The sequence below is a fragment of the Schistocerca nitens genome, chromosome 3 (genome assembly GCF_023898315.1).
Source record: "Schistocerca nitens isolate TAMUIC-IGC-003100 chromosome 3, iqSchNite1.1, whole genome shotgun sequence".
Classification (NCBI taxonomy): Eukaryota; Metazoa; Arthropoda; class Insecta; order Orthoptera; family Acrididae; genus Schistocerca; species Schistocerca nitens.
Genome location: NC_064616.1, coordinates 807,429,818 through 807,455,260, shown reverse-complemented (window position 1 = coordinate 807,455,260; position 25,443 = coordinate 807,429,818). Strand labels below are relative to the sequence as shown.

The following is a 25,443-nucleotide window of genomic DNA, read 5'->3' as shown; positions in this document are numbered from 1 at the left end:
TGTGTTGCTTCTAATGTAATATACATTTTCTTTAATTCAAATATAAAGATGTTGCATAATACATAAAATTGTAGTGTGGAGAGGAGAGAGATCGATAGGAATGGGGAAGGTTGAGGTAAACTTATGCCTAGTGGAGGGTAAACAGTACATATTGAAATGTAGAGTCTTAATTACTGTTTACAATTTCTATTTATAATGTTCAGTTTCTTAGAGCTACCATAGAGACATAGGTCCACAATCGTGCGTTTGCTGTGGTGGTGGTGGTGGTGGTGTGTGTCTGTGTGTGTGTGTGTGTGTATATGAGTTTCAGTGATCTGTTCTCTTGTCAAGTTGAGGTGGGGTTGTAGAGTTGGGTGAGAGTGGTTCCAGGATGGGGGCTAGTTCTGGGTAAGTTTTGGCGGTATTGAGGGCTATTGTACTGGAAGGGGTGATGTATTTGAATTCTGGTTTTCGTCGGGTTCTATTGTTGGTGGAGATCAGGTATTCCATGTTGGGCCTTTTGTTCAATATGCGTCTGCCGTATCGTGCTCGAAGCTTGACCAGCCTGGTTTAGAGTGGTTCTACCTTGGTTGTTAGGTAGACCTCATTGCTTGGCGTGCTGTAGGGGAGTTTAGCTATACTGCATAGGAGTCTCCAATCTGTGCTGTATATTCTGTTTGCTATTTGGGAGTGTATTCCTCCCAAGGGGGCTGCCGCATATTCCAGGACAGGTCAAATAAAAGTTTTATAGGAGTGGGCTGTAGTTTGTGTGCTGCAGCCATGGATGCGACCTTGTACCTGGTGGATTAGGTTATGTCTTAGTCGGGTTTTGTTCGGGAGGTGTGTCAGGTGGGTTTTCCAGCTGAGGTGTTTGTCCAGATAGATCCTAAGGTACCTGGCTGTACAATTGATCCTTAAGAGTGCGTCCCACAATGGGAGTCTGATGTCGTCTTTGTTTTGTTGGCTTTTTTTTTTTTTTTTTTTGTAAGATGTCTATGTCTGAAAAGGACTGTCTGAGTCTTCACCGGGTTTGGTCATATGCTCCATTTCACCATCCACATTTCTAGTCGTTGGAGGTACGATTACGTCTTGCATTGTATGGTTGTTGTTCGTAGCTTAATTATGGTAGGTACGTCAGCTGTATATACGGTGTACAGAAGAGGGGATCAGATGCCACCATGAGGGACGCCAATACGTGGGGTGAAGGCTTCAGAAGATTGGTTTGTTACATGCACTCTGCAGGTCCGCTCAGTGATGTATGCTTTTATTAGTCTAACCATTTTAGCTAGGATACCCATGTTAAGCAGTATGAACAGCAAGCCCTGGTGTCAAAGTTTGCGGAATGCTCGTTCGATATCTAGGAACACTACAAGGGTGCAGTATCCCTGGTCACTCTGCCACATATGACTATTTATAGCAATCAGCGGTCTGCAAGACCCTCCGCCCCGCTTCTGCTATTGATACTGCCTCACAGCAAACATACGAGTCCTACAAAACACCATCCATGTAACAGTGACAGATAAGGGCATAGGGACGCTGAGCTCATACAACCGATACGATAGCCCAATGCAAAGTGAAGAATAACAGTTCCGACTGCCGCTACTTGTGCAGTGTAAGGCTAGGTGCAATGCTTGCAAAATGCACCACAGAAAATGATTGTGTGAGGTAGGTACCAGCCGCACGGAGTAGCCTCGCGGTTAGAGGCACCATGTCACTGACTGTGCAGCCCCTCCCGCCGGAGGTTGGAGTACTCCCTCGGGCACGGGTGTGTGCGTTGTTCTTAGCATACGTTAGTTTAAATAGTGTTTAAGTCTAGGGACCGATGACCTAAGCAGTTTGGTCCCTTAGAAATTCACAAACATTTGAACATTTTTCTGATAGGTACCAACTAATAAAACGAGTAGTAATATGCATTGTACATAGCAAAGCGCCAATCCTGCCATGGACTCATCATTCTTATTTGCAGCCTTGTATCAAACACACATTGGAGAATGAATGAGGTTACCAACTAACCCGTGTTTACCGGGAAATGCCGTGTTTTGACTATTTTGTGCCCGTAGTATTTCGAATTTATCCAGTATTTTTATTAGTTTTGCAAAGCTAGTTAAAATAATTTATTTCACTTGACACGTCACAGCTTTGTCTATAATTTCTATGTTAGTATAATGGAAGCTTTTGAGGCAGCCAAGACTCTGATTAGTAAAATTGAGCGAAGAATGAGTGATGAGTATTTTTGTATTGCCATAAATAAAGTTTTTAATAAATAAGCTTGTCGCAGAACCTGAAAACGCATTTAAAACACTCCTGTGGAATTTTATATGTCATTGGAAACATATTTAGTCAAGAATTTCAAATCTGAAGATCAACTGCCAATGCCAATAGAGTTTTGGACTACTCTTTGAATTCCGAGATAAAATTTAAACAACTTCAAGATATTATTGACGCAGTTCAGATAGATGATATGAATGAAGATCGTTTGATGAATTCTGTAATGGAAAGGATATTTTGAAACAAGCCACATCCTTGGAAGGCAATGCAAACAGAAAGTTGGTTAAGGTATTTTGTACCTTGAGAGCCAAAAATGTTCAGGTTCCCAATTTGCTGAAGGTAGTGGGTTATGCATTAAGCATTCTTGGTTCAAATGCTGAGGTAGAAAGAATGTTTTCCCTAATGAATCACAAATGGGCAGAGGTGTACAACAAATGTACCACCGAGCTTATAAAAACAGAACTGCAAATAGCGGGGAGTTTTTAATTTTAAATGTAGAGAAGTCTTTAAGTATGTAAAATCGAACGAATCTGTGCAAGAAGAAGCAAACTGTATTCATAAATACAAGCAATAATGTAAAATAAAACATGGACGCACATAGATGATATAAGTGAAGATCGTTTGTGTGACGAATTTTGTAATGCAAATGATGTTTTAAAGCACTGCTCTTCGTAGAAAACACTATTTGAACTATTTATTTTGTAGGCTTCCTTCTTGATCCCTTATTTACTCTGTAAAATATTAGCAACCCTAAAAATGAAACACACTTATACTTGACGATTAAAATTCTTCTCGGTGTTGTCCCGCGTCATTGTATAAAATATTTTATTATAAATTTCAAACCAACGTTTCGGCCGTATTGCAACGGGCTTCCTCAGGGTGGTCTTGCCTTGTGGAAGGCGGTTGCAGTGCGATTGAAACGGCGGTTTTAAGTTTACAATCTAAGTGTTTTATGCAACGACGAGTTACAATATTCAGAAGAATTTTAAATCATGACACCAGCGAAGGAAGCCTACGTAGGTATGACACTTATACTTATTTACAAGTCAAATTGTAACCATCGACAATGCGGCAAATACATATAACGAACAAGGAAGTTACTTTTTACGAGAGTAATGGTCAATACTCTACTTGTCAACCACATTTCAAGAAGAACAAAGTTAACTGCCATTAGCAATAAAGCCCACTGCTATGTACTGTATGTAAGAAGCAATCGACGACGATGTGATACCAGCATGGGTCGACGCCCACGAGAAAGACAGGCCGTATCCCGTAGTTCACAACACGGAACACTGCAGGTCTTACGAGTGCCAGCAACCGTCCCCAGTGGAGAGCGAGTAAATATTTTAGACGAGTTTATTGATTCTTTAATGCGTTTTTAAATGTATACAAGTTCTCGATAGCACACGACAAAATTAAGACGTTTAGTGGGAACCGTTTCAATTACATATTGATTTCCAGTGGATCCTGCACGGAGCCGAGCGTTCGCGTAGTGTGGCGAATAAGCTGTCTAGTGTGACGTCACAAGTTCGTTACAGGGCCCGTATATTTCGCTGGTCCCGACCATGCGTGGAAGTTGCGCTCACCTATAAATACACTGCACTCGTGTGACTGACGATCCTGTGCGTCGAGAGGTGTAATTTTAATTGTGTGCTGGACTTGTACTTATTGTTACTGTCAGTTATTGTTATGTGCTACGCCATCCGTCGATACTTTTACGCTCCGGTCATACTTCGCCTTGTGTTCTTTTAATTGTCCCAGTGTGTGGTTTTCTGTGTGCGCTACTTTTTTACAGTTTTTATCTCCATTTTACAGTCGCCCCTTTTCGTCTATTGTCTTCCATAACGTAACCCCCATTTTTATATCTATGTACACCTTGTTTTCTCCTTTATGTTATTTTTAAATGTCTTCTGTTGTATGTTCTATTGTCTTTCGGCTGAAGAGCAGCGCATATGCTGCTGCCAGCCCGCCCCGATGAGGAATTGAAATACAATAAAGAAAAAAAAAGTGACTGACGCGGCCCGCTGGGACTTGCAGTGTTGACAACTCACACCCCGCCGGCACAGCCGATCGCTGTTACGAATTGTGCTCGGAAGCAGTTGCTCTGGAATGATACTTCCTTTAGCAATGTGGAACAGACAAGAGTGTGCTGAAAGGTAAGGCCTCTTAAAGATATTCAGCATCTCTAATTTTCATGTCTATATATTTATTTCTCGGCATAGTCACTTTGACGACGAAAACATTTCTCTCAACGAGAGAGCACTTTATTGATACCATCATTGGTGAATGATTTCTTTGACACCGAGCGAGGTGGTGTAGTGGTTAGCACACTGGACTCGCATTCGGGAAGATGACGGTTCAAACCCAGCCATCTCGATCTAGGTTTTCCGCGATTTCCCTAAATTGCTGCAGGCAAATGCCATCCCTCCCTAATTCGATGGGACTGATGACCTCACTGTTTGGTCTCCCCTCCCCCCCCCCCCTAATCAACAACGGCAACTTAGTTGACGCAGCCACAACCTCGCCTCTGCTTGAACCACTTCATCCCTGTCAAAGTAAAGTCCTCTTCTTTAAGGTCTGCAAACGGATGGAAACTGGATGGGACCAAGTTGGGGCGCTTTGGAGGATGACCGATGACAGTGAACCCAAGGTGTCAGATTGTTGCAGATGTCGCAGCGCTCATGTGTGGTCTGACATCGTCATGCTCACGGAGAGGGTGCTCCATGTGTAAAAGAACTCTTCGAATCCGAAAGTCGATTATAGTACGCTATTTCTCATCCACCGACATAGTTACGTTACACCTCCTCCCCTTGTTACATGCTACAATTCGGAGCCCTCCTTCCACAAGGGATGCAAATACGTAGACACGAAGAATAAAGATGTAGAACGTTAATAAAGTTTTACTTAAAGAGGTTTAAGAGTTTTCACATTAAACCTTAGGAGCTTTTACATTTCAGCACGACGTCGTACACAACCTGATCATTTTGAAGCACAAGTCAAATTGGCAGCTGCTAGGAATAAGTTCTTGTGGCTAAATCAGCAGCCAGGCCAGTCGTATAAACAATGGGTCACGGAACTGCGTGGGTTGACGAGACAGTGTCAGCTCAAATACTGATATCGTTCGAGCTACAGTGACATAATGCCTAGCGACATTATCACTCACAATACTTCGGATGCACGCATTCGTGCCTCTATTCTGAAACTTTCGAACCTGAACTTGAATACTGAGTTGTCAATAATTAAATCTCGGGACATAATAGACATTACTGAACTTGACATGCAAGCTCCAGCCATTTCTGTGGTAAAGGGTGAACAATTTTAGAGGTCCGCTACCACTCAAGCTAGACGTACCCCAAGATTTCAGTTTCGTGCTAACAAGTCCCGCCAATGGCGCATGGTATAGCCATATACGAGGGCAGTTCAATAAGAAATGCAACACATTTTTTTTCTCGGCCAATTTTGGTTGAAAAAACCGGAAATTTCTTGTGGAATATTTTCAAACATTCCCGCTTCGTTTCGTATAGTTTCATTGACTTCCGACTGGTGGCAGCGCTGTACGGAGCTGTTAAAATGGCGTCTGTAACGGATGTGCGTTGCAAACAACGGGCAGTGATCGAGTTTCTTTTGGCGGAAAACCAGGGCATCTCAGATATTCATAGGCGCTTGCAGAATGTCTACGGTGACCAGGCAGTGGACAAAAGCACGGTGAGTCGTTGGGCAAAGCGTGTGTCATCATCGCCGCAAGGTCAAGCAAGACTGTCTGATCTCCCGCGTGCGGGCCGGCCGTGCACAGCTGTGACTCCTGCAATGGCGGAGCGTGCGAACACACTCGTTGGAGATGATCGACGGATCACCATCAAACAACTCAGTGCTCAACTTGACATCTCTGTTGGTAGTGCTGTCACAATTGTTCACCAGTTGGGATATTCAAAGGTTTGTTCCCGCTGGGTCCCTCGTTGTCTAACCGAACACCATAAAGAGCAAAGGAGAACCATCTGTGTGGAATTGCTTGCTCGTCATGTGGCTGAGGGTGACAATTTCTTGTCAAAGATTGTTACAGGCGATGAAACGTGGGTTCATCACTTCGAACCTGAAACAAAACGGCAATCAATGGAGTGGCGCCACACCCACTCCCCTACCAAGAAAAAGTTTAAAGCCATACCCTCAGCCGGTAAAGTCATGGTTACAGTCTTCTGGGACGCTGAAGGGGTTATTCTGTTCGATGTCCTTCCCCATGGTCAAACGATCAACTCTGAAGTGTATTGTGCTACTCTTCAGAAATTGAAGAAACGACTTCAGCGTGTTCGTAGGCACAAAAATCTGGACGAACTTCTCCTTCTTCATGACAACGCAAGACCTCACACAAGTCTTCGCACCCGAGAGGAGCTCACAAAACTTCAGTGGACTGTTCTTCCTCATGCACCCTACAGCCCCGATCTCGCACCGTCGGATTTCCATATGTTTGGCCCAATGAAGGACGCAATCCGTGGGAGGCACTACGCGGATGATGAAGAAGTTATTGATGCAGTACGACGTTGGCTCCGACATCGGCCAGTGGAATGGTACCGTGCAGGCATACAGGCCCTCATTTCAAGGTGGCGTAAGGCCGTAGCATTGAATGGAGATTACGTTGAAAAATAGTGTTGTGTAGCTAAAAGATTGGGGAATAACCTGGTGTATTTCAATGCTAATAAAACAACCCCTGTTTCAGAAAAAAAATGTGTTGCATTACTTATTGAACTGCCCTCGTACAAACAGTGTATCTTCAGCAATCAGGTGGCGGGCAGTTTTCAAAGTCTAAGTCGAGCTCTGGCCTGATAGAAGTGAATGTTGTTTCTGCTGTGCCTGTGAGTACAGACAAGTTCCTAGCTCACTTTGATTGCAGGACAAACATTCTTTGGTAATCAACGGACAGTGTAATAAATTGTTTGTACATTTGCATGTGACGAATAAAAATTTGAAATTGCATTTGGAAAGGTGAACCACTGTTAAGCTGCTTAATCGTACCACATGTGAACAATTAGGTAGCCCTCGGCTACAGCAGCTAACTGTCACGCTGTTACCTTTCAATGGACAGAACAATCTTGTTTTATGTGTGTGTAGCTTCCCTATTCTAAAAAGACAGTTTTTTCATGTTTTGTGTACACGTAACTGTACAAACAATTTTGGTATGGACACACTATGTGATGAAAAGTATCCGGACACCCCCAAAAACATACGTTTTTCATATTAAGTGTATTGTGCTGCCACCTACTGCCACGTACTCCATATCAGCGACCTCAGTAGTTATTAGACATCGTGAGAGAGCAGAATGGGTCGCTTCGCGCATCTCACGGACTTCGAACGTGGTCAGGTGATTGGGTGTAACTTGTGCCACACGTCTGTATGCGAGATTTCCACACTCCTGAACACCCCCAGGTCCACTGTTTTCGATGTGATAGTGAGGTGGAAATGTGAAGGGACACGTGCAGCACAAAAGAGTACTGGCCGACCTCATCTGTTAACTGACAGAGACCGCCGACAGTTGAAGAGGGTCGTTATGTGTAATAGGCAGACAGCTATCCAGACCATCACACAGGAATTCCAAACTGCAGCACTGCCAGTATTATGACAGTTTGGCGGGAGGTGAGAAAAATTGGATTTCATGGTCGAGCGGCTGCTCATAAGCCACACATTACGCCGGTAAATGCCAAACGACGACTCGCTGGGTGTAAGAATCGTAAACATTGGACGACTGAACAGTGGAAAAACGTTGTGTGGAGTGACGAACCACGGTACACAATGTGGCGATCCGATGGCAGGGTATGGGTATGGCGAATGCCCGGTGAACGTCATCTGCCAGCGTGTGTAGTGCCAACAGTACTATTCGGAGGCGGTGGTGTTACGGTGTGGTCGTGTTTTCATGGAGGGGTCTTGCACCCCTTGTTGTTTTGCGTGGCACTATCACTGCACAGGCCTACATTGATGTTTTAAGCACCTTCTTGCTTCCCACTGTTGAAGATCAATTCGGGAATGGCGATCGCATCTTTCAACATGATCGAGCACCTGTTCATAACGCACGGGCTGTGGCGGAGTGGTTACACGACAATAAGATCCCTGTAATGGACTGGCCTGCACAAAGTCCTGAACTGAATCCTATAGCACACGTTTGGGATGTTTTGGAACGCCAACTTCGTGCCAGGCCTCACCGCCCGACATCGATACCTCTCCTCCGAGCAGCACTCCGTGCAGAATGGGCTGCCACTCCCCAAGAAACCTTCCAGAACCTGATAGAACGTATGCCTGCGAGAGTGGAAGCTGTCATCAAGGCTAAGGGTGGGCTATCACCATACTGAATTCCAGCATTACCGATGGTGGGCGCCACGAACTTGTAAGTCATTTTCAGCCAGGTGTCCGGATACTTTTGATCACATAGTGTAGGCTTTGACTTGTTTGGGTTAGCAATTGATGGAAAAGTGCTGCAAGTAAATTCTGCTGTGCTGCTTGCCTCTGTCAACGTTTTGTGTGATAAAAAAGTTCATTGTTTGAAGGTAGTTTAGGCAAGGCACAACGACTTGAGGTCCATGTAAGTTTAGAAGACAATACACAGCCAAATTTTCTTCATCCCCGTCCTGTCCCACTTGCTTTCCGAGATCGGATATCAGTTGAACTGCAGGGGTTGCAGGATTATGATGCAGTTAAACTGAAGTCTCTCCTATGGTTCTTCTTTCGAAGCCATCGGATGGTTGAGAATTTGTGCAGATTTTAAATCTACTGTTAACCCACAAACTGTGATTGATTCTTTTCCTTTACGGCACCTGGAAGATGTAATAAGCAAACTAGGGCAAGGTAATTTTTTCTCAAAAACTGACTTACCGAAGGCAGATCTGCAACTGCCTTTTTGTGATCTGTACCCACCGGAGCCCGTTTCAGTTTCAGCGGTTACCGTTCGGTAGCGCATCAGCGCCATCTATTTTTCACAGGTGGAATAATTTCGTCGCAATTACCATCGTGTGCTAATTACTTGTACGACATAGTCGTCTCTGACCATACGCCAGCTGAACATTTGCAGAACCTGGATGCATAGTTCAAAGTGTTATTAAAAGCAGGTTTAAAGTGTAATCGTTCCAAGTGTTTCTTTTTTAACACAGAAACAGAGTAAGTTATCTGAGTCATGTGATTAAAGCGCACAGGATTCATCTGTCGCACTCGCATTTGGCTGTCATTCGTGACTTGCCTGACCCCACGGATGTGTCATAACTGCAGCCAGTTATGGGAAAGTTGACATATTACATTAGTTTAATAGAAATGGCGATTAGCTCGCGGCTCCATTGAAATATTTGCACCGCAAGGGTGTCCCTTTAAGTTTGGTCCAGAGATTGTCAGACTGCTTTTCAGCGCTTAATGGATGCACTGTTAAGTGACCAATACCTTGTACACTTCGACCCCTGCAAACCTGTCATTCTCGCTGTGGGCAACTCTTCTTACGGTGCCAGTGCAATGTTGTCACACCGCATGGGTTCTACTAACAGACCGATTAACTTTGTTTCCAAGACACTGAATAAGGCACAGCAGAATTATATCCAATTGAAAAAAAGAGGCTTTGGCTATTATTTACATGGTTATTCACTTTCATCAGTACTTATATGGACGCCATTTTTACGTACTTACAGACCACAGGCCATTGACAGCCCTGTTTGGTTCCTCCCAGCCTGTCCCAGCTTGCATGTTTGATGCATGGCTGAATATAAGAACGACGAGCCCATGCAAGGACTGGGGGTTTACTATGAACAATGCATATTACAGCATGGTTTAATAGCTGGCATACATCCTACAAATAATTTTTGAGGTGAATTTGGCATGTGTAGTACCTAACCTTTCACCTCAGAAATCCTGTCAATGGGATGAGCATGCATCAACCCTCTAATTTTTAAATTTCCCATCCAGAACGTTTGTATGGGTTAAAGGTCATTTTTAATTTCCCACAATATTTCAGTATGGGTTAAAGCAAGGTATAATGCTTACATTACCAATTTCCCATGCTATTTTAACTTAGGTCGCATTGGGCTCTGACTGTAGCACAATCGCAAACTGTATAATAGTAGCGGAAATCGGTGTTATTATTCATTACTTTTCGTTAGGCTGCCGAATTATTTCTATATGTGTAGTGTCTCACGCGGATGGTGTTGTGTTGGACACGTGCATCTGCTGTGAGGTAGTATCAGTAGCAGCAGCAGTGGACAGGAGGGTCTTACCAGCTGCCCTCGTATGGCTCAGCCCTACATGTGGCCCCAGTTGTGTTGTTAAAGAGCTTACGATTTTTGAATTTTCATGACATGAAGCTGTATGACACATGCGTAATTTCTCACCAGATTTAAACTTTGGTTGACAACTGTTTAAATGGTGACAACGGAAGGGAGCACCCTGGAACTCTATAAGTGAACTGAGTGCTACAAATAGCTACACATGTCAGAGTGAATAATACCTTGGGGAAAGCAAATTAACTAGATCAGCAAACTTGTTACTTCCATTTGTCCATTTATCTTAGATTCTGGCGTCACAGTGACTGTGCCAGTATGCCAGAGGATTCTATACTTAGCGCAAGTGAGCTACTTCCACCACCGTGACGAGGCACCATCTTAGATTTTTTAATTTCCCACCAATTTATGCTCAGGACATCACCCCTGCTTCCACAGCGACATCATAGGACTGAACAGAAGGCCTTGGCTGTTTTGAATTTCCTGCCGATGTTTGAATTTCCCGCCATTTTGTGCATAGTGGAATTGGCTTATGTCAGAGGGGTGGAAGGGGAGACGTGACGACATGCAATAACTCATTAATGACGTAATGGATGACGTCTTAAGTGGGAGGTGGCATCCTCTTTTTCCAAACCAGCATTGTCTACCTTCTTTCGTGCTGCTAACTCCATGAAGGAAGAGCCTCTGCTTACAATGCCGTCCCCATTCTTTACTCAGTCAGTGTCGCTGCAGTAACCAACGTCGCAATATGTAGGTAAACTCTCTGTGCGTAGCTCAACTTTGCCACAGTTATTTTTCCTTTGATTTCCACAGAATTCTGATTATTCTACTGAGCATAGCTTGTGGAGTGAAAGTCGCATGAAACGTGGTTAATTGTTTGAGTATTCGTCGATGTCATTACCATTTACTTCATTAGTTGAATTTTTGCGAATTTAATTACATTGATGAGCAGAATTTTATTTTCCCAAAAAATATTGTAAATGATGATTATAATACTGGAACTAAAAACGTTCTCTACTTATATGTAATAAAGGTAACATTAGTTGAATAAGGAATTAGGTCAGAAACATGGGTACACATTTTTAAACATGTTGTAATAGTTTTTTAAGTGTCTAATATGAAATATAGCAGGATTTGAGTGTGAATTTAATAGCTGTCATATTGACCATATCTTCGAGCATTATATGACATAATAATTTGTTAGAATGCTTTATGGTATAACGTATTTTTTTCTTTATTGTTATTTCATCCCCCACACCCCATATGGGCGAGGGGTGGGCTGTCAGCAGTACAATATCCGTTCTCCAGCCAAGAGTATTCATAACGAGATTACAAAGATGATATAAAAATAGAAATGTGTGTACTGTTTACGTTTTAAGTTAAAAAGATTAATGATGGACAGGGAGGACGAAAAATATAATTATACAATTTAAAAACACATTAGGATGAGGTAGCACTGCACTTTCACTTAACATCTGAAGGACCTTCACTGGTTGAAAAAGTGTTCTGCGAGGAGAGAATATGTTCCATAGAGGTTGGGGGTGGATGGGTAAAGAGATAGGAGTCTGTTACGGGGGGAAACTATGGAGACGATAGGTAGAAGGTGAAGCAGACAGTGGGAATACAGGCATTGGGAAGAACAGAGGGTGAGGGGGAGTGATGGTGTGTAGGAAGGGAGTGAAACAAGAAGAAAGGGATAAGGGTGGGTATAGAGGCAAAAGGAGAGAGGAGCTCTGATATGGACTGGGAAAGATGAGGAATGGTTGAAGTTAATAGGAGGGATAAATACCAGGGCAGAGATAGTTGTGTGGGAGATGGAGTTGGATAAAGTTGCATTGAGATAGGATATGGAGTGTGTGAAGTTTTAAAGATGGAGGGATGTGTTTGTGAAGGTGTGGCAGGACACCAGAGTTGCTGATTAAACACGAGACAATGGGGTTATCGGAATCTAGTGTATTGGCTTCAAATGGCTCTGAGCACTATGCGACTTAACTTCTGAGGTCATCAGTCGCCTAGAACTTAGAACTAATTAAACCTAACTAACCTAAGGACATCACACACATCCATGCCCGAGGCAGGATTCGAACCTGCGACCGTAGCGGTCGCTCGGTTCCAGACTGTAGCGCCTAGAACTGCACGGTCACTCCGGCCGGCTCTAGTGTATTGACAGTGTAGGAGATGCAGAGGTGTTTGATGTGGGTGAGGATGGGTGGAAATTTGATAAAATGGTAGAGGATCCATGTGGGTGAAGGTAAACGGATGCAGAAAATGAGACGGAGTGCATGGCTTTCAAGGATCTGGAGGGACTTATAGAACTTTGGTGGGGGAGATATCCATGTAACATTGGCATAACAAGGGATGGGTCAGATCAGGATTCTGTAGGTGTGGAGAATAGTGGAGATGTGTAGTCCCCAAGTTCGGCTTGTTAGTAGTTGTAGTGTATTGTCGGCTTTCTGTTGGATGGTTAGTAGGTGAGGAGTTGCTAGTACAGAGTTACTCCAAGATATTTTAATGTGTTAGTTAACAGGATACGACGGTTGTAAATGGTAAAGTAGCAGTCATGGAGGTGGAGAGTGTGGTGGGTGGTTCATCCTATAATTATTGTCTGGGTTTTGGAAGGGTTGAGCTTGAGGAGCCATTGCTTACATCAAAAAGTAAACTGATTGAGATGGGACTGGATGGATCGTTGCCATTTCCGGAGTGTAAGGCAGAGGGCGAGGAAAGCGGTGTCATCAATATAACGAAGGAGGTGGACTGGTGGAGGTGATTTTGGCATACCAGCACTGTAGAGGAGATATAGTAGAGGTGAGCGGACGGAACCTCGGCGCACTCCTGCATTGGGAGAGAGGGTGTGGGAATTGGTATTCTTAATAGTGACAAGGGATGGGCGATTAGATAGGAAGAATGCAATAAGGCAGACGTAGTTAATTGCAAGTGCGTATTTATGGAGTCTGAAAAGGAGACTAGAATGCCATATACAGTTGTAGGCTTTTTATAGGTCGAGGGACACGAAAATAACTGAATTACAGGAGTTGAGTTGGTGGGATAGGAGATGTGCACGTGCATGAGCAGGTCATCAGAGGAGAAATTGGGACTGAATTGAAAGAAGGTGGTGTTGGTTCAGGTGTTGATGGATGTGTTGGGAGAGGATGGATGTGTTCAGAGATGATAGATGTGTTGGAGAGGATGGATTCTAAGACCTTGCTGAACACTGAGGTGAGGCAGATGTGGCGATAGGAAGAGACATGAGTAGGGGGTTTGTGCGGTTTGAGGGAAAGTAGGATTCTGGAAATTTTCCAAAGCTTAATATAGCACAAGGGTTACCCAGAAAGCAATGCACCACATTTTTTCTTCAACAATTCTTTATTGAAAATAATGAGAATTACAGACACGAAAGAATTGTGTTTTATCTACACACCCTATTCTATGGTCTTCCTCCAGTGCAAAACTAGGGCGTGTACGTCCTGTCGGTACCAAGCCTTGTCCTGGTGGCGGAGCCAGTTCTTCACTGTGTGAATCACCTCCTCATCGTCCTCAAAATGTCTTCCACGAATGGCACCCTTTAACGGCTCAAACAAGTGGAAGTCCGAAGGGGTTAGGTGAGGGGTGTAGGGTGGATGGGGTAACACTGTCCATCCCTGTTTTGCGATGTGTTCAGCGGTCCTCAGACTTGTGTGGGGCCGAGCGTTATCGTGTTGCAGCAAAACATCTCCTGGGTTGCTGTGGCGTCGAAGTCGCCAAAAATGCGTCTTGAGTTTTGTTACTGTGTTAACATATGCTTCTGAATTAATGATACCGCCTCTTGACATCACATCAATGAGAATCACACCTTCACAGTCCCAGAATACGGTGATCATGACCTTACTGGCGGAACCAGTTGCTTTGAATTTTTTCTCCTGTGAGGAGTGGGAATGGCGCCATTCCATCGGCTGTTGTTTTGTTTCGGGCTCAAAGTGGTGAACCCAGGTTTCATCAACTGTCACAATATGGGACAAGGAGGCCTCCCCCTCAGGTTCAAAACGTTGCTGCATATCAAGACAAATATTTTTTCCGTGCGATTTGTGATCCACCGTTAGACACCGCAGGACCCATCTTGCACACACTTTTTAATATCCCAGAGTGCGGATAATTGCATTCACACTTCCTTTGCTGATTGACAGATGCAGCACCAGCTGCCGAGTCGTAATGCGTCTGTCCTCGCGGATGATAACATCAGCTCACTGCAACATGTCAGGTGTGACCGCTCCAAATCGGGGAGCTCGGCCGAACCGCCTACTGATGACCTCCCTCTGTGCCCAGCGACTAACTGTACTTCTGTCGACAGCAGATGCTCCATAGACTTTGCACAAGCGTTTGTGAATATTCCCCACAGTTTCTTTCTCTGCAGTGAGAAATTCAATGACGGCACGTTGCTTGTAACGTACATCACCTAGAGACGCCATTTTGAAATTGTCCTGCAGCTATGCTATCCGTCGGAAGTGACGGAAACTTGGCGCGTTCACTCAGGAGACTTCAAATAATACATACGTAACGTTTGGAATTCGTTGCATTGTTTTCGGCTGAGAAAAAAATACACTATACTACAATATTTCGTAAGCTAAGGTGATTCTGTTAATTGGTGCTTCGATTAAGTTTATACTGTTGAGTTATTTCTATGTAGAGACGTTAATTTCGGTGTGATACATAGAACAAAATTTACATACTGCAAAATGTGAAGTCGTGAATGATGAAACAGTCATTAACTGCGTGGCAGGACTCACCGACGGTGAAGGCAGCGCAGGTGGGAGTCTGCCGACAGATGGCAGTGCAGTCGCGCGTGATGCCCGTTCCGGGCTGCGTCAGGATGCCCTGTGAAGCGCCGTACGTGAACTTCACCCCCGTCGTCTTCTCGTACGTCTCCGTACCGCCAAAACACTGAGCTGAAAGTGGCCAAAAAATCTACAGTAGCGCAGGGACTGAAATACTGCTACAAGTTGCTGCGCATACTCAACGTTAAGTCACGAGTACAGGTTGTCAGGTAAAATACTTGTACGATCTCCCACCAACATCAGTTATTCAGTACTTAATACCCTGGTAAGTACTAAGAGATATTGTGTAAAACACATCGAAATTGTACAATCAAACAATGAAATCATAGAACCATTTGACGAGGTTTTGTATATACACTGCTCTGCAAAACTTAATGACAAGATAGATAAAGTACCATAATATATTAACTACTGGGTGGAAGTTAATGGAAGTACGGGAGCATGTTGCCAGGGACCTCCCAGTCGAGCATAGAAAGTTGGACGTCAGATGGCCACACGGCATGACGTCAGTATGGATACAGCATCAAATAGGGCTGTCCCCGCAACACGAGACTGTTGAAGGAACGGGAAAAGACAGTGTGTCAATCAGCGAGTAGTTACGGTGCAGTGTGGTGGCGTTCTTCATTGCAAAATGTCCCGGAGACAACATTTGGATGACTTCACCCTACAAATAGGACAATAAACACGGCTCCTGTTGAAGTACTGTCAACTAGATAGATTTCAACAGTCCATGAGACACATGAAATGAAAACAACTTTTTTGTAATTTGAGTAAATCGCGAAATACGAGTGGGACGCACGCGGCTGGACAACGAGAAACTGCAGTTTTACGTGAGATTTTCTGGCAATATGCTCATCCCATCTCCATTTAAATTTCTTGGTAATCACTGAAATCTACAATTCCTGTCTATGCCTCTTTTACATGCCACGCTCCTCCTTCTCGCTAATTTCCACTATATTTCTTCCCACTGGCAATTCTCCCTTGTTCAGTTAAGGTCGATGCCTCGCTGTCCTAGCGTAGAGCTGCTAGCTGAAACTGGTTCCAGACTTCCATATCTGGGCACTTTGGAACTATTCATTTCAATACGATTTTATCACTGTCCGTTACAACAAATAACAGTTAAATGAAATAAAGAAATAGGCATCCCTCTCCATACGGGGACTTTGGCACGACTGAGTGGCCTGCGTGCTTCTGCGATACAGAAGACGAGCAGCAACCATTTCACACTGAAGAGCCAAAGAAACTGGTACACCTGCCTAATATCGTGTTGGGGCCCCGCGAACACGCAGAAGCGTCGTAACACGACGTGGCATGGACTCAAATAATGTCTGAAGTAGTGCTAGAGGGAGCTGAAACCATGAATCCTGCAGGGCTGTCCATAAATTCGTAAGAGTCCGAGAGGGTGGAGATCTCTTCTGAACAGCACGTTGCACGGAATCTCAGATTTGCTCAATAAAGTTCTTGTCTGGGGAGTTTTGTGGAGAGTGGAAGTATTGAAACTCAGAAGAGCAGGCTGTTCCAACAGAGCTCCAGGGAGCCGGAGCGTTCCGGAGCGCTCATTGCGGCAGCTCGGAGCCCGCGTGGAGGGGGAAAACAAACTCACTGCCCCCTGGCCGCGTGTAGCCGCAACTGACGCAATAATCCGTGTTCGATGACAGCTATGACTAGCCGCGGGAGCTCTGTACCTCTATTGGAGGATTCCTTTCTATTCATTGAGAGGGATGGTCGTCTGCAGTGTCTTGTATCGTCAAAAAGTATTTAAATCTGCGAAGAGGTACAATATACAACGACATTATACACGTCTTTACGCAGCGCACTACGATCAGGTAGAAGGCGTTGCATGCAGAGAACTGGTAGCCAGGCTTAAGAACGACATACCAGGAGACGTAAGTTTAAAAACGGTTTCGTAATACGGAGGGTATCAAAACATGCAACATAGTTCGTGTTCTGTAATGCGCTTATAATTTTCAGGTGAATGAAATCGGAGAAACCACTACTGAATCTGCAATTCGAGCAAGCTACAGGGTGGCTCACATCATTGCGACGAGTGGCAAGACGTTTTCGGTGGGACCACTCGTAAAATCGTGCATGGTAGCAGTTGCAGAATGTTTGTTTACAAGGAAGGTGCAGGCCTGTCAAAGCAAACAATGTCTCGTCGAATCCTGGACATGGCAGCGGATGTAGAGACACAACTCGGTCAAAGGCGGAGAGCTTTTTGTGCGTGGTGTCGACATGGAGCTGCAAGTAACTGAAGAACTCTTGGATGTGGTACCACTCGATTACATCGCAACAGGACATGACATTTTTGAAGCTGTTTGTGAATCAGTGGACAATATGAATTTGCCGTGGGACAAGCTCCATTCTGTAGCGACAGACGGCGCACCACAAATGGTCGGGCGTCACCAAGGTTTTGCTTCTCGTTTGAAAAATAAACTCAGGGAAGAATTCGGGAAAGACATTTTGACTCTTCATTGTTTTATTCACCAAGAGGCACTGTGTGCTGGAACAGTAGAGCTAGGTGGCGTAATGAAATATATCGTGAAGTGTGTGAATTTTAGCCGGCCGAAGTGGCCGTGCGGTTAAAGGCGCTGCAGTCTGGAACCGCAAGACCGCTACGGTCGCAGGTTCGAATCCTGCCTCGGGCATGGATGTTTGTGATGTCCTTAGGTTAGTTAGGTTTAACTAGTTCTAAGTTCTAGGGGACTAATGACCTCAGCAGTTGAGTCCCATAGTGCTCAGAGCCATTTGAACCATTTTTTGTGTGAATTTTGTGCGGCGTCACGGTATGAATCATCGCCAGTTCAAAGGATTCCTGAAAGATATGGAAGCGGAGTATGGGGATATATCTTACCACAGTACAGTTCGTTGTCTGAGTCGGGGAAAATTTCTTGATAATTTCTTTGCATTCGTGAGGAAATATCCCTTTTTCTCGAAATGAAAGGGGAAGAAATGCGTTGTCTGAAAGATATAAAATGGATATCAGACCTGGCGTTCCTAGCTGACATAACTATGCTTCTGAATAATTTAAATCTGTCATTGCAGGGCAAAGGGCGGCTAATCGTTGACATGCACGACCAGATCAAAGCGTTCATGGAAAAGTTACGTTTATTTGAGAGGCAGATGAGTAATGGACATTTAACGAACTTCAATCGTGTTGCTTCTTTAAAACTACCTGAAGGTACTACTTTCGGCGATTACCAAGCAAAGTTAAAGCAGCTCATTACGTCGTTCGAAACACGATTCCGAGACATCACTAGTTTGGAAATGGAACTTAAGGTGTTCAGCACTCCTTTTTCAGTTTCCCCCGATGACTTGTCATCGTCACTTCGATTGGAGATGATTGATTTGCAAAATTCAACTTTGTTGAAAGAGAGGTACTACAACACATTGGATTTGTCACGATGGTATCGTTCATTACAGCAAAAAACATTTCCCAAGCTTCACAACAATGCAGCTTAGATCATGCGCATGTTTGGATCTACGTATTGTTGCGAGCAGCTTTCCTCAGCAATGAAAAGAGTAAAAAGTGAGGAACAATCGTTTGTTCAGGATGGAACAATGAAGGCCATCCTCCGCATTAACGCTGCGAACACTTTGATGCCTGATACTTCCGATCTTGTAATGAAAAGAAAATGTCAAGCTACAGAGACCCAATAAATTTAGTATGCAATTCTTGTAAAACAGTTGTTTCTTATTTACACTCCTGGAAATGGAAAAAAGAACACATTGACACCGGTGTGTCAGACCCACCATACTTGCTCCGGACACTGCGAGAGGGCTGTACAAGCAATGATCACACGCACGGCACAGCGGACACACCAGGAACCGCGGTGTTGGCCGTCGAATGGCGCTAGCTGCGCAGCATTTGTGCACCGCCGCCGTCAGTGTCAGCCAGTTTGCCGTGGCATACGGAGCTTCATCGCAGTCTTTAACACTGGTAGCATGCCGCGACAGCGTGGACGTGAACCGTATGTGCAGTTGACGGACTTTGAGCGAGGGCGTATAGTGGGCATGCGGGAGGCCGGGTGGACGTACCGCCGAATTGCTCAACACGTGGGGCGTGAGGTCTCCACAGTACATCGATGTTGTCGCCAGTGGTCGGCGGAAGGTGCACGTGCCCGTCGACCTGGGACCGGACCGCAGCGACGCACGGATGCACGCCAAGACCGTAGGATCCTACGCAGTGCCGTAGGGGACCGCACCGCCACTTCCCAGCAAATTAGGGACACTGTTGCTCCTGGGGTATCGGCGAGGACCGTTCGCAACCGTCTCCATGAAGCTGGGCTACGGTCCCGCACACCGTTAGGCCGTCTTCCGCTCACGCCCCAACATCGTGCAGCCCGCCTCCAGTGGTGTCGCGACAGGCGTGAATGGAGGGACGAATGGAGACGTGTCGTCTTCAGCGATGAGAGTCGCTTCTGCCTTGGTGCCAATGATGGTCGTATGCGTGTTTGGCGCCGTGCAGGTGAGCGCCACAATCGGGACTGCATACGACCGAGGCACACAGGGCCAACACCCGGCATCATGGTGTGGGGAGCGATCTCCTACACTGGCCGTACACCACTGGTGATCGTCGAGGGGACACTGAATAGTGCACGGTACATCCAAACCGTCATCGAACCCATCGTTCTACCATTCCTAGACCGGCAAGGGAACTTGCTGTTCCAACAGGACAATGCACGTCCGCATGTATCCCGTGCCACCCAACGTGCTCTAGAAGGTGTAAGTCAACTACCCTGGCCAGCAAGATCTCCGGATCTGTCCCCCATTGAGCATGTTTGGGACTGGATGAAGCGTCGTCTCACGCGGTCTGCACGTCCAGCACGAACGCTGGTCCAACTGAGGCGCCAGGTGGAAATGGCATGGCAAGCCGTTCCACAGGACTACATCCAGCATCTCTACGATCGTCTCCATGGGATAATAGCAGCCTGCATTGCTGCGAAAGGTGGATATACACTGTACTAGTGCCGACATTGTGCATGCTCTGTTGCCTGTGTCTATGTGCCTGTGGTTCTGTCAGTGTGATCATGTGATGTATCTGACCCCAGGATTGTGTCAATAAAGTTTCCCCTTCCTGGGACAATGAATTCACGGTGTTCTTATTTCAATTTCCAGGAGTGTATTTCCTGAACATCGTATTTCCTGGTGTAGCATGTCACCACGTCTTAGCAGCTAAGAGTATGGGGTTATCGATCTTGTAAGACGCAGCTGGCACATGAAAACGCTTGCCTTGCCTCCTGCCTCAGCCGTACCACGTGCCGGCGTGCCGGCCCACTCGAATGGTCACAGCGAGCGACACGGCTCCCTGGAGCAGGGAGCACTCCGCGGCTCACAACGGAGCCGACGAGCTGGAACAGCCTGCAGAAGAGTGTTCCTGGAGGCACTCTGCAGCAATTCCAGACGAGTGGAGTGTCACATTGTCCTGCTGGAATAGCCCAAGTCTGTCAAAATGCACAATGGACATGAATGAATGTAGGTGATCGGACACGATGCTTACGTATCTATACGTAGGGCTCCCATATCACTCCAACTGCATATGCCTCACACCATTACGGAGCCTCCACCAGCTGGAACAGTCCTCTGCTGACATGCAGGGTCCATGGATTCATGAGGCTGTCTCCATACCTGTACACGTCCATCCGTTCGATACAATTCGAAGCGAGACTCGTCCCACCAGGCAACATGTTTCCAGTCATCAACAGTCGGTGTCGGTGTTGACGGGCCTAGGCAAGGCGTAAATCTTTCTGTCGTGCAGTCATCAAGGGTACACGAGTGGCCCTTCGGCTCCAAAAGCCCATAACGATGATGTTTCGTTGAATGGTTCGCACGCTTGTTGATGACTCTGCATTGAAATCTGCAGCAATTTTCGGAAGGGTTGCACTTCTGTCACGCTGGACGATTATCTTCAGTCGTCGTTGGTGCCGTTCTTGCAGGATCTTTTTCCGGCCGCAGCGATGTCGGAGATTCGATGTTTTACAGGATTCCTGACATTCACGGTACACTCGTGAAATGGTCGTACGGGAAAATCCCCACTTCATCGCTTCGCCGGCCGGTGTGGCCGAGCGGCTCTAGGCCTTCAGTCTGGAACCGCGCGACCACTACGGTCGTAGGTTCGAATTCTGCCTCGGGCAGGGATGTGTGTGATGTCCTTCGGTTACTTAGGTTTAAGTAGTTCCAAGTTCTAGGGGACTGATGGCCTCAGATGTTAAGTCCCATAGTGCTCAGAGCCATTTGTGCTCAGTTAAATCTTGATAACCTGTCATTGTAGCAGCAGTAACCGATCTAACAACTGCGCCAGACACTTGTTGTCTTATGTAGACGTTGCCGACTGCATCGCTGTATTCTGCCTTTTTACATATCTCTGTACTTGAATACGCATGCCTATACCTCTTTCTCTGGTGCTTCAGTGTAGTAGCTGCAGGGGTAACAGCCAAGATGACAGATTCATCAGGCCTTGTAACATTAGCCAATATGGGCTCGCTATGTTCGTACTGCGAACTGCCCAAAGTAAGGGGAAACTACAGCCTTTATACACTTCTTCTTCTTTTCCTTATTCCTTGTCTTTTCCAGTTTCTCTACGGGGTTAGTATTTTTATATGGGTTTTATAGGTCCTAGGCGCTACAGTCTGGAACCGCGCGACCGCTACGGTCGCAAGTTCGAATCCTGTCTCGGGCAGGGATGTGTGTGATATCCTTAGGTTAGTTAGGTTTAAGTAGTTCTAAGTTCTAGGGGACTGATGACCTCAGACGTTAAGTCCCAAAGTGCTCAGAGCCATTTGAACCATTTTTATAGGTTTTGGCAACGTTAGTGACAGTTGGTGGTCGGATGCCCTTCCTGACGACACCACTCCCCCTGGGACGCAATTTTTGTACACCATCTGTCTACGTCTAGAGAAAATCTCGTGTTCAGGTGTGAGAGCGTATTCTAAATGTTCGTGTAGCGTGTATCTTAGGCGGGATGTAAGTATCAGTCTAAAACGTATCTGTGTAGATGTTGGAAAGAGCCTAAAAAGTAGACTGGCTGGCTCACCAGCCCTTGTCGTTAAAACGCGAGGCGAATTCGATCAGGGACAAGTTCGCCTTCTCTAATCCCACAAGCGGCGTGTTAACGTGTTCGGTTATGTGAGGATGGTATGACGACGGGTGTGGTGGTGAGCAGTCAAAGCCGTTGCATACTGAGATGACAAAAGTTACGGGATACCACTTTTTTCCCAGCGTAGTGCAGCAACTAGACGTGGCATGGATTAAATAAGTCGTTGGAAAGTCCCTGCAGAAATGCTGAGCCCTACTGCCTCTACAGCCGTCCGTAATTGCGAAAGTGTTGGCGTTACAGGATTTTGTGCACGAACTGACCACTCGATTATGTCCCATAAATCTCTCTTTGCAAGTATTTATCCCGACTTGCGGGGTCTGCTGGTTAATCGGACGTGGAATGTTAATGTTAAGAGGTGGCCAGATGCCCTTCCTGTCGTCACCCCATACCCCCCAGGAAGGAATTAGTGTACCCCAGCTGCGTCCAGTGTAATCCAAGGAATACTGCAAATGTGTTCAGACGTCTGCGAGCCGTGTAACTGAGGCGGAACGTGGGGACCAGCCCGGTATTCACATAGCAGGATGTGGAAAACCGCCTAAAAACCACATCAAGGCTGGCCGGCTGTCGTTAATCCGCCGGGTGGATGCGATCTGGGGCCGGCGCAGCTACCCGAGTCTAGGAAGCAGCGCGTTAGCGCTCTCGGCTACCCTGGCAGGTCACATGATTATGTCCCATAAATGTTCCATGGATTTTACGTCGAGCGATCTGGGTGGCCAAATCATTCGCTCGAATTCACTAGGATGTTCTTCAAACCACTCGCGAACCACTGTGGCCTGGTGACATGGCGCATTGTCTTCCATAAAATTTCCGTCGTTGTTTGGGAACATGAAGTCCATGGATGGCTGCAAATGGTCTCCAAGTAGCCGAATATAACCAGTTACAGTCAGAGATCTGTTCATTTGGATAATAGGACCCAGTCCATTCCATGTAAACACAGCCCCCACCATTATGAAGCCACCATCAGCTTGCACAGTGCCTTGTAGACAACTTGGGTCCGTGGTTTCGTGGGGTCTGCGTCACACTCGAACCTTTCTATCAGTTCTTACCAACTGAAGTCGGAACTCATCTGACTAGGCCAAGGATTTACAGACGTCTAGGGTCCAACCGATATGGTGACGAGACCAAGAGAGGCGCTGCAGGCGATATCGTGCTGTTAGCAAAGGTATTCGTGTCGGTCGTCTGCTGCCACAGCCCATTAACGCCAAATTTCGCCGCACTGTCCTAACGGATACGTTCGTCGTACGTCCCACTTTGATTTCTGCGGTTATTTCACGCAGTGTTGTTTCTCTGTTAGTAGTGAGAACTCTACGCAAAAGCCGCTGCCTTTGGCCACTGCGTTGCATGTGGTGAGAGGTGATGCCTAAAATTTGATATTCTCGGCATACTCTTGACACTGTGCATCTCTGGATGTGGAATTCCTTAACGATTTCCGAAATGGAGTGCCCCATGCGTCTAGCTCCAATTACCATTCCGCGTTCAAAGTCTGTTAATTGCCGTCGTGCGGCCATAATCACGTTGGTGACCTTTTCACATGAATCAGCTGAGCACAGACGACAGTTTCGCCAATGCACTGCTCTGTTATATCTTGTGTATGCGATATTACAGCCATATTTATCTGTGCTTATTGCTATCCCATGACTTTGTCACCTCAGTATACAGCCTTTGTACAGGTGGTTGGACACATGAAACCACAGTATTGAACTATATCACTGATACAGCAGTGACTGCGAAAATGGTAAGTGGTTTGAAGAAAGCTCCCCGGTAAAGCAAGAATGAATACCAACACTTACGCCAAAACGTTTGACGGGTTGAACTAGCTGACTGTGAATATTAAATCTGCTGAATGAAGCTCTGATACAAACGGCTAATTGCTATAGAGGCTTAATGAGCGGGAACACTACGTCAATAGTGTGAGAATAAGTTGGAAATTTGCATCGGTCTGTGACAATATCCGGATAGCCGACGTGGTTAACGCAACGGCTCATCAGAAGTGGTAAATCTGGGTTAGAGTCCCAGTCCGGCACATATTTTCTACTTTCCCGATCGATTTATTTCAGTGACCACTAGCAGCCGTTGCTTTCTTTAGATTCATATTCATATAAGGGTGCAGAATTAAACAGCTGTCCGAAAGAACAGACGCCATTTTCATTGTCATCATTTCCTCACACAGCTGATGTCTATTCGTATTCGCAACTGTGGATAGATTTCACGTATTTCAGAAGGGCTGTAGTCGCCAGAGTGCCTGCTTCTTCGGACATGTATACAAGTCTGAAGTAACCTTACATCGTTCTTAACAAAACAGGTACTGCAGTATCACAGATAAATATATGTTCGTTTACAGGAGATTATTCTACTTTACAATTTGTTAGGCTGAAAGTTAATACTGCAGTTTCGAAACTAATTCAGACATGGTGCTGGGTCACGTTTACGCATTATTTTGCATTGCAATCATAACTGATGCCCCAGTCAAGGCAGCAACAGCAATTAGAAACTCAATCTAAAAAAAAAAAAATGAAGTCACAGGAGAATAAAAGACTGAAATTGCTTTGAAAATCTATTTGAGCCTAATGACTCTCAAGGGAAAGAATTAATTCTATGAGGGCAACGAGCTATCCGGGCAAGAAATTGCTAAAAACAAGAAGAAGGAAAAGTGTGGGTAGGCCTACTTCTGATGCCAACATGAGTATTCTGCCCAAAAGTGGTTTTTCACACGGAAGCTCTCCATGCTTTCTGCCATCCTCTTCAGGTGCACGTAATTTCCGCTTCCCTTTATGTCGTCTATCATCTCATACCTCCTCCTCCCTCTCAGTCTCCTCTCACAAACCAGTCCTTCCAGAGCGTCTGCTAGCAGGCACTCTCGTCTCAACTAGTTCTTCCTCCTTTCTCTTATAACTTGCAGAAGTCTGATGAAGATGATGAAAACTGCCTTTGTATTTACTGTTTGAAACAATATAATCAATCAAAAAGAAATCGAGAATGGGTCTAAAGCCTTCATAAATTGTAACTCGAACAACGATGATGAATAGGCCTTTTATTAACACTGGAACTTCTATGTAGG

The 25,443-nt window shown here is 45.5% G+C and overlaps 1 protein-coding gene across 1 annotated transcript in view; it reads right to left on the bottom strand.

The window, feature by feature from the left end:
- Positions 1-25,443, bottom strand: part of LOC126248836 (uncharacterized) — a 535,548-nt gene that overhangs the window by 355,339 nt on the left and 154,766 nt on the right. The window contains exon 3 of the mRNA XM_049950252.1: positions 15,245-15,403. Within this exon, the coding sequence (XP_049806209.1) occupies positions 15,245-15,403 (159 nt within the window). The remainder of the gene's footprint in view (positions 1-15,244; positions 15,404-25,443) is intronic.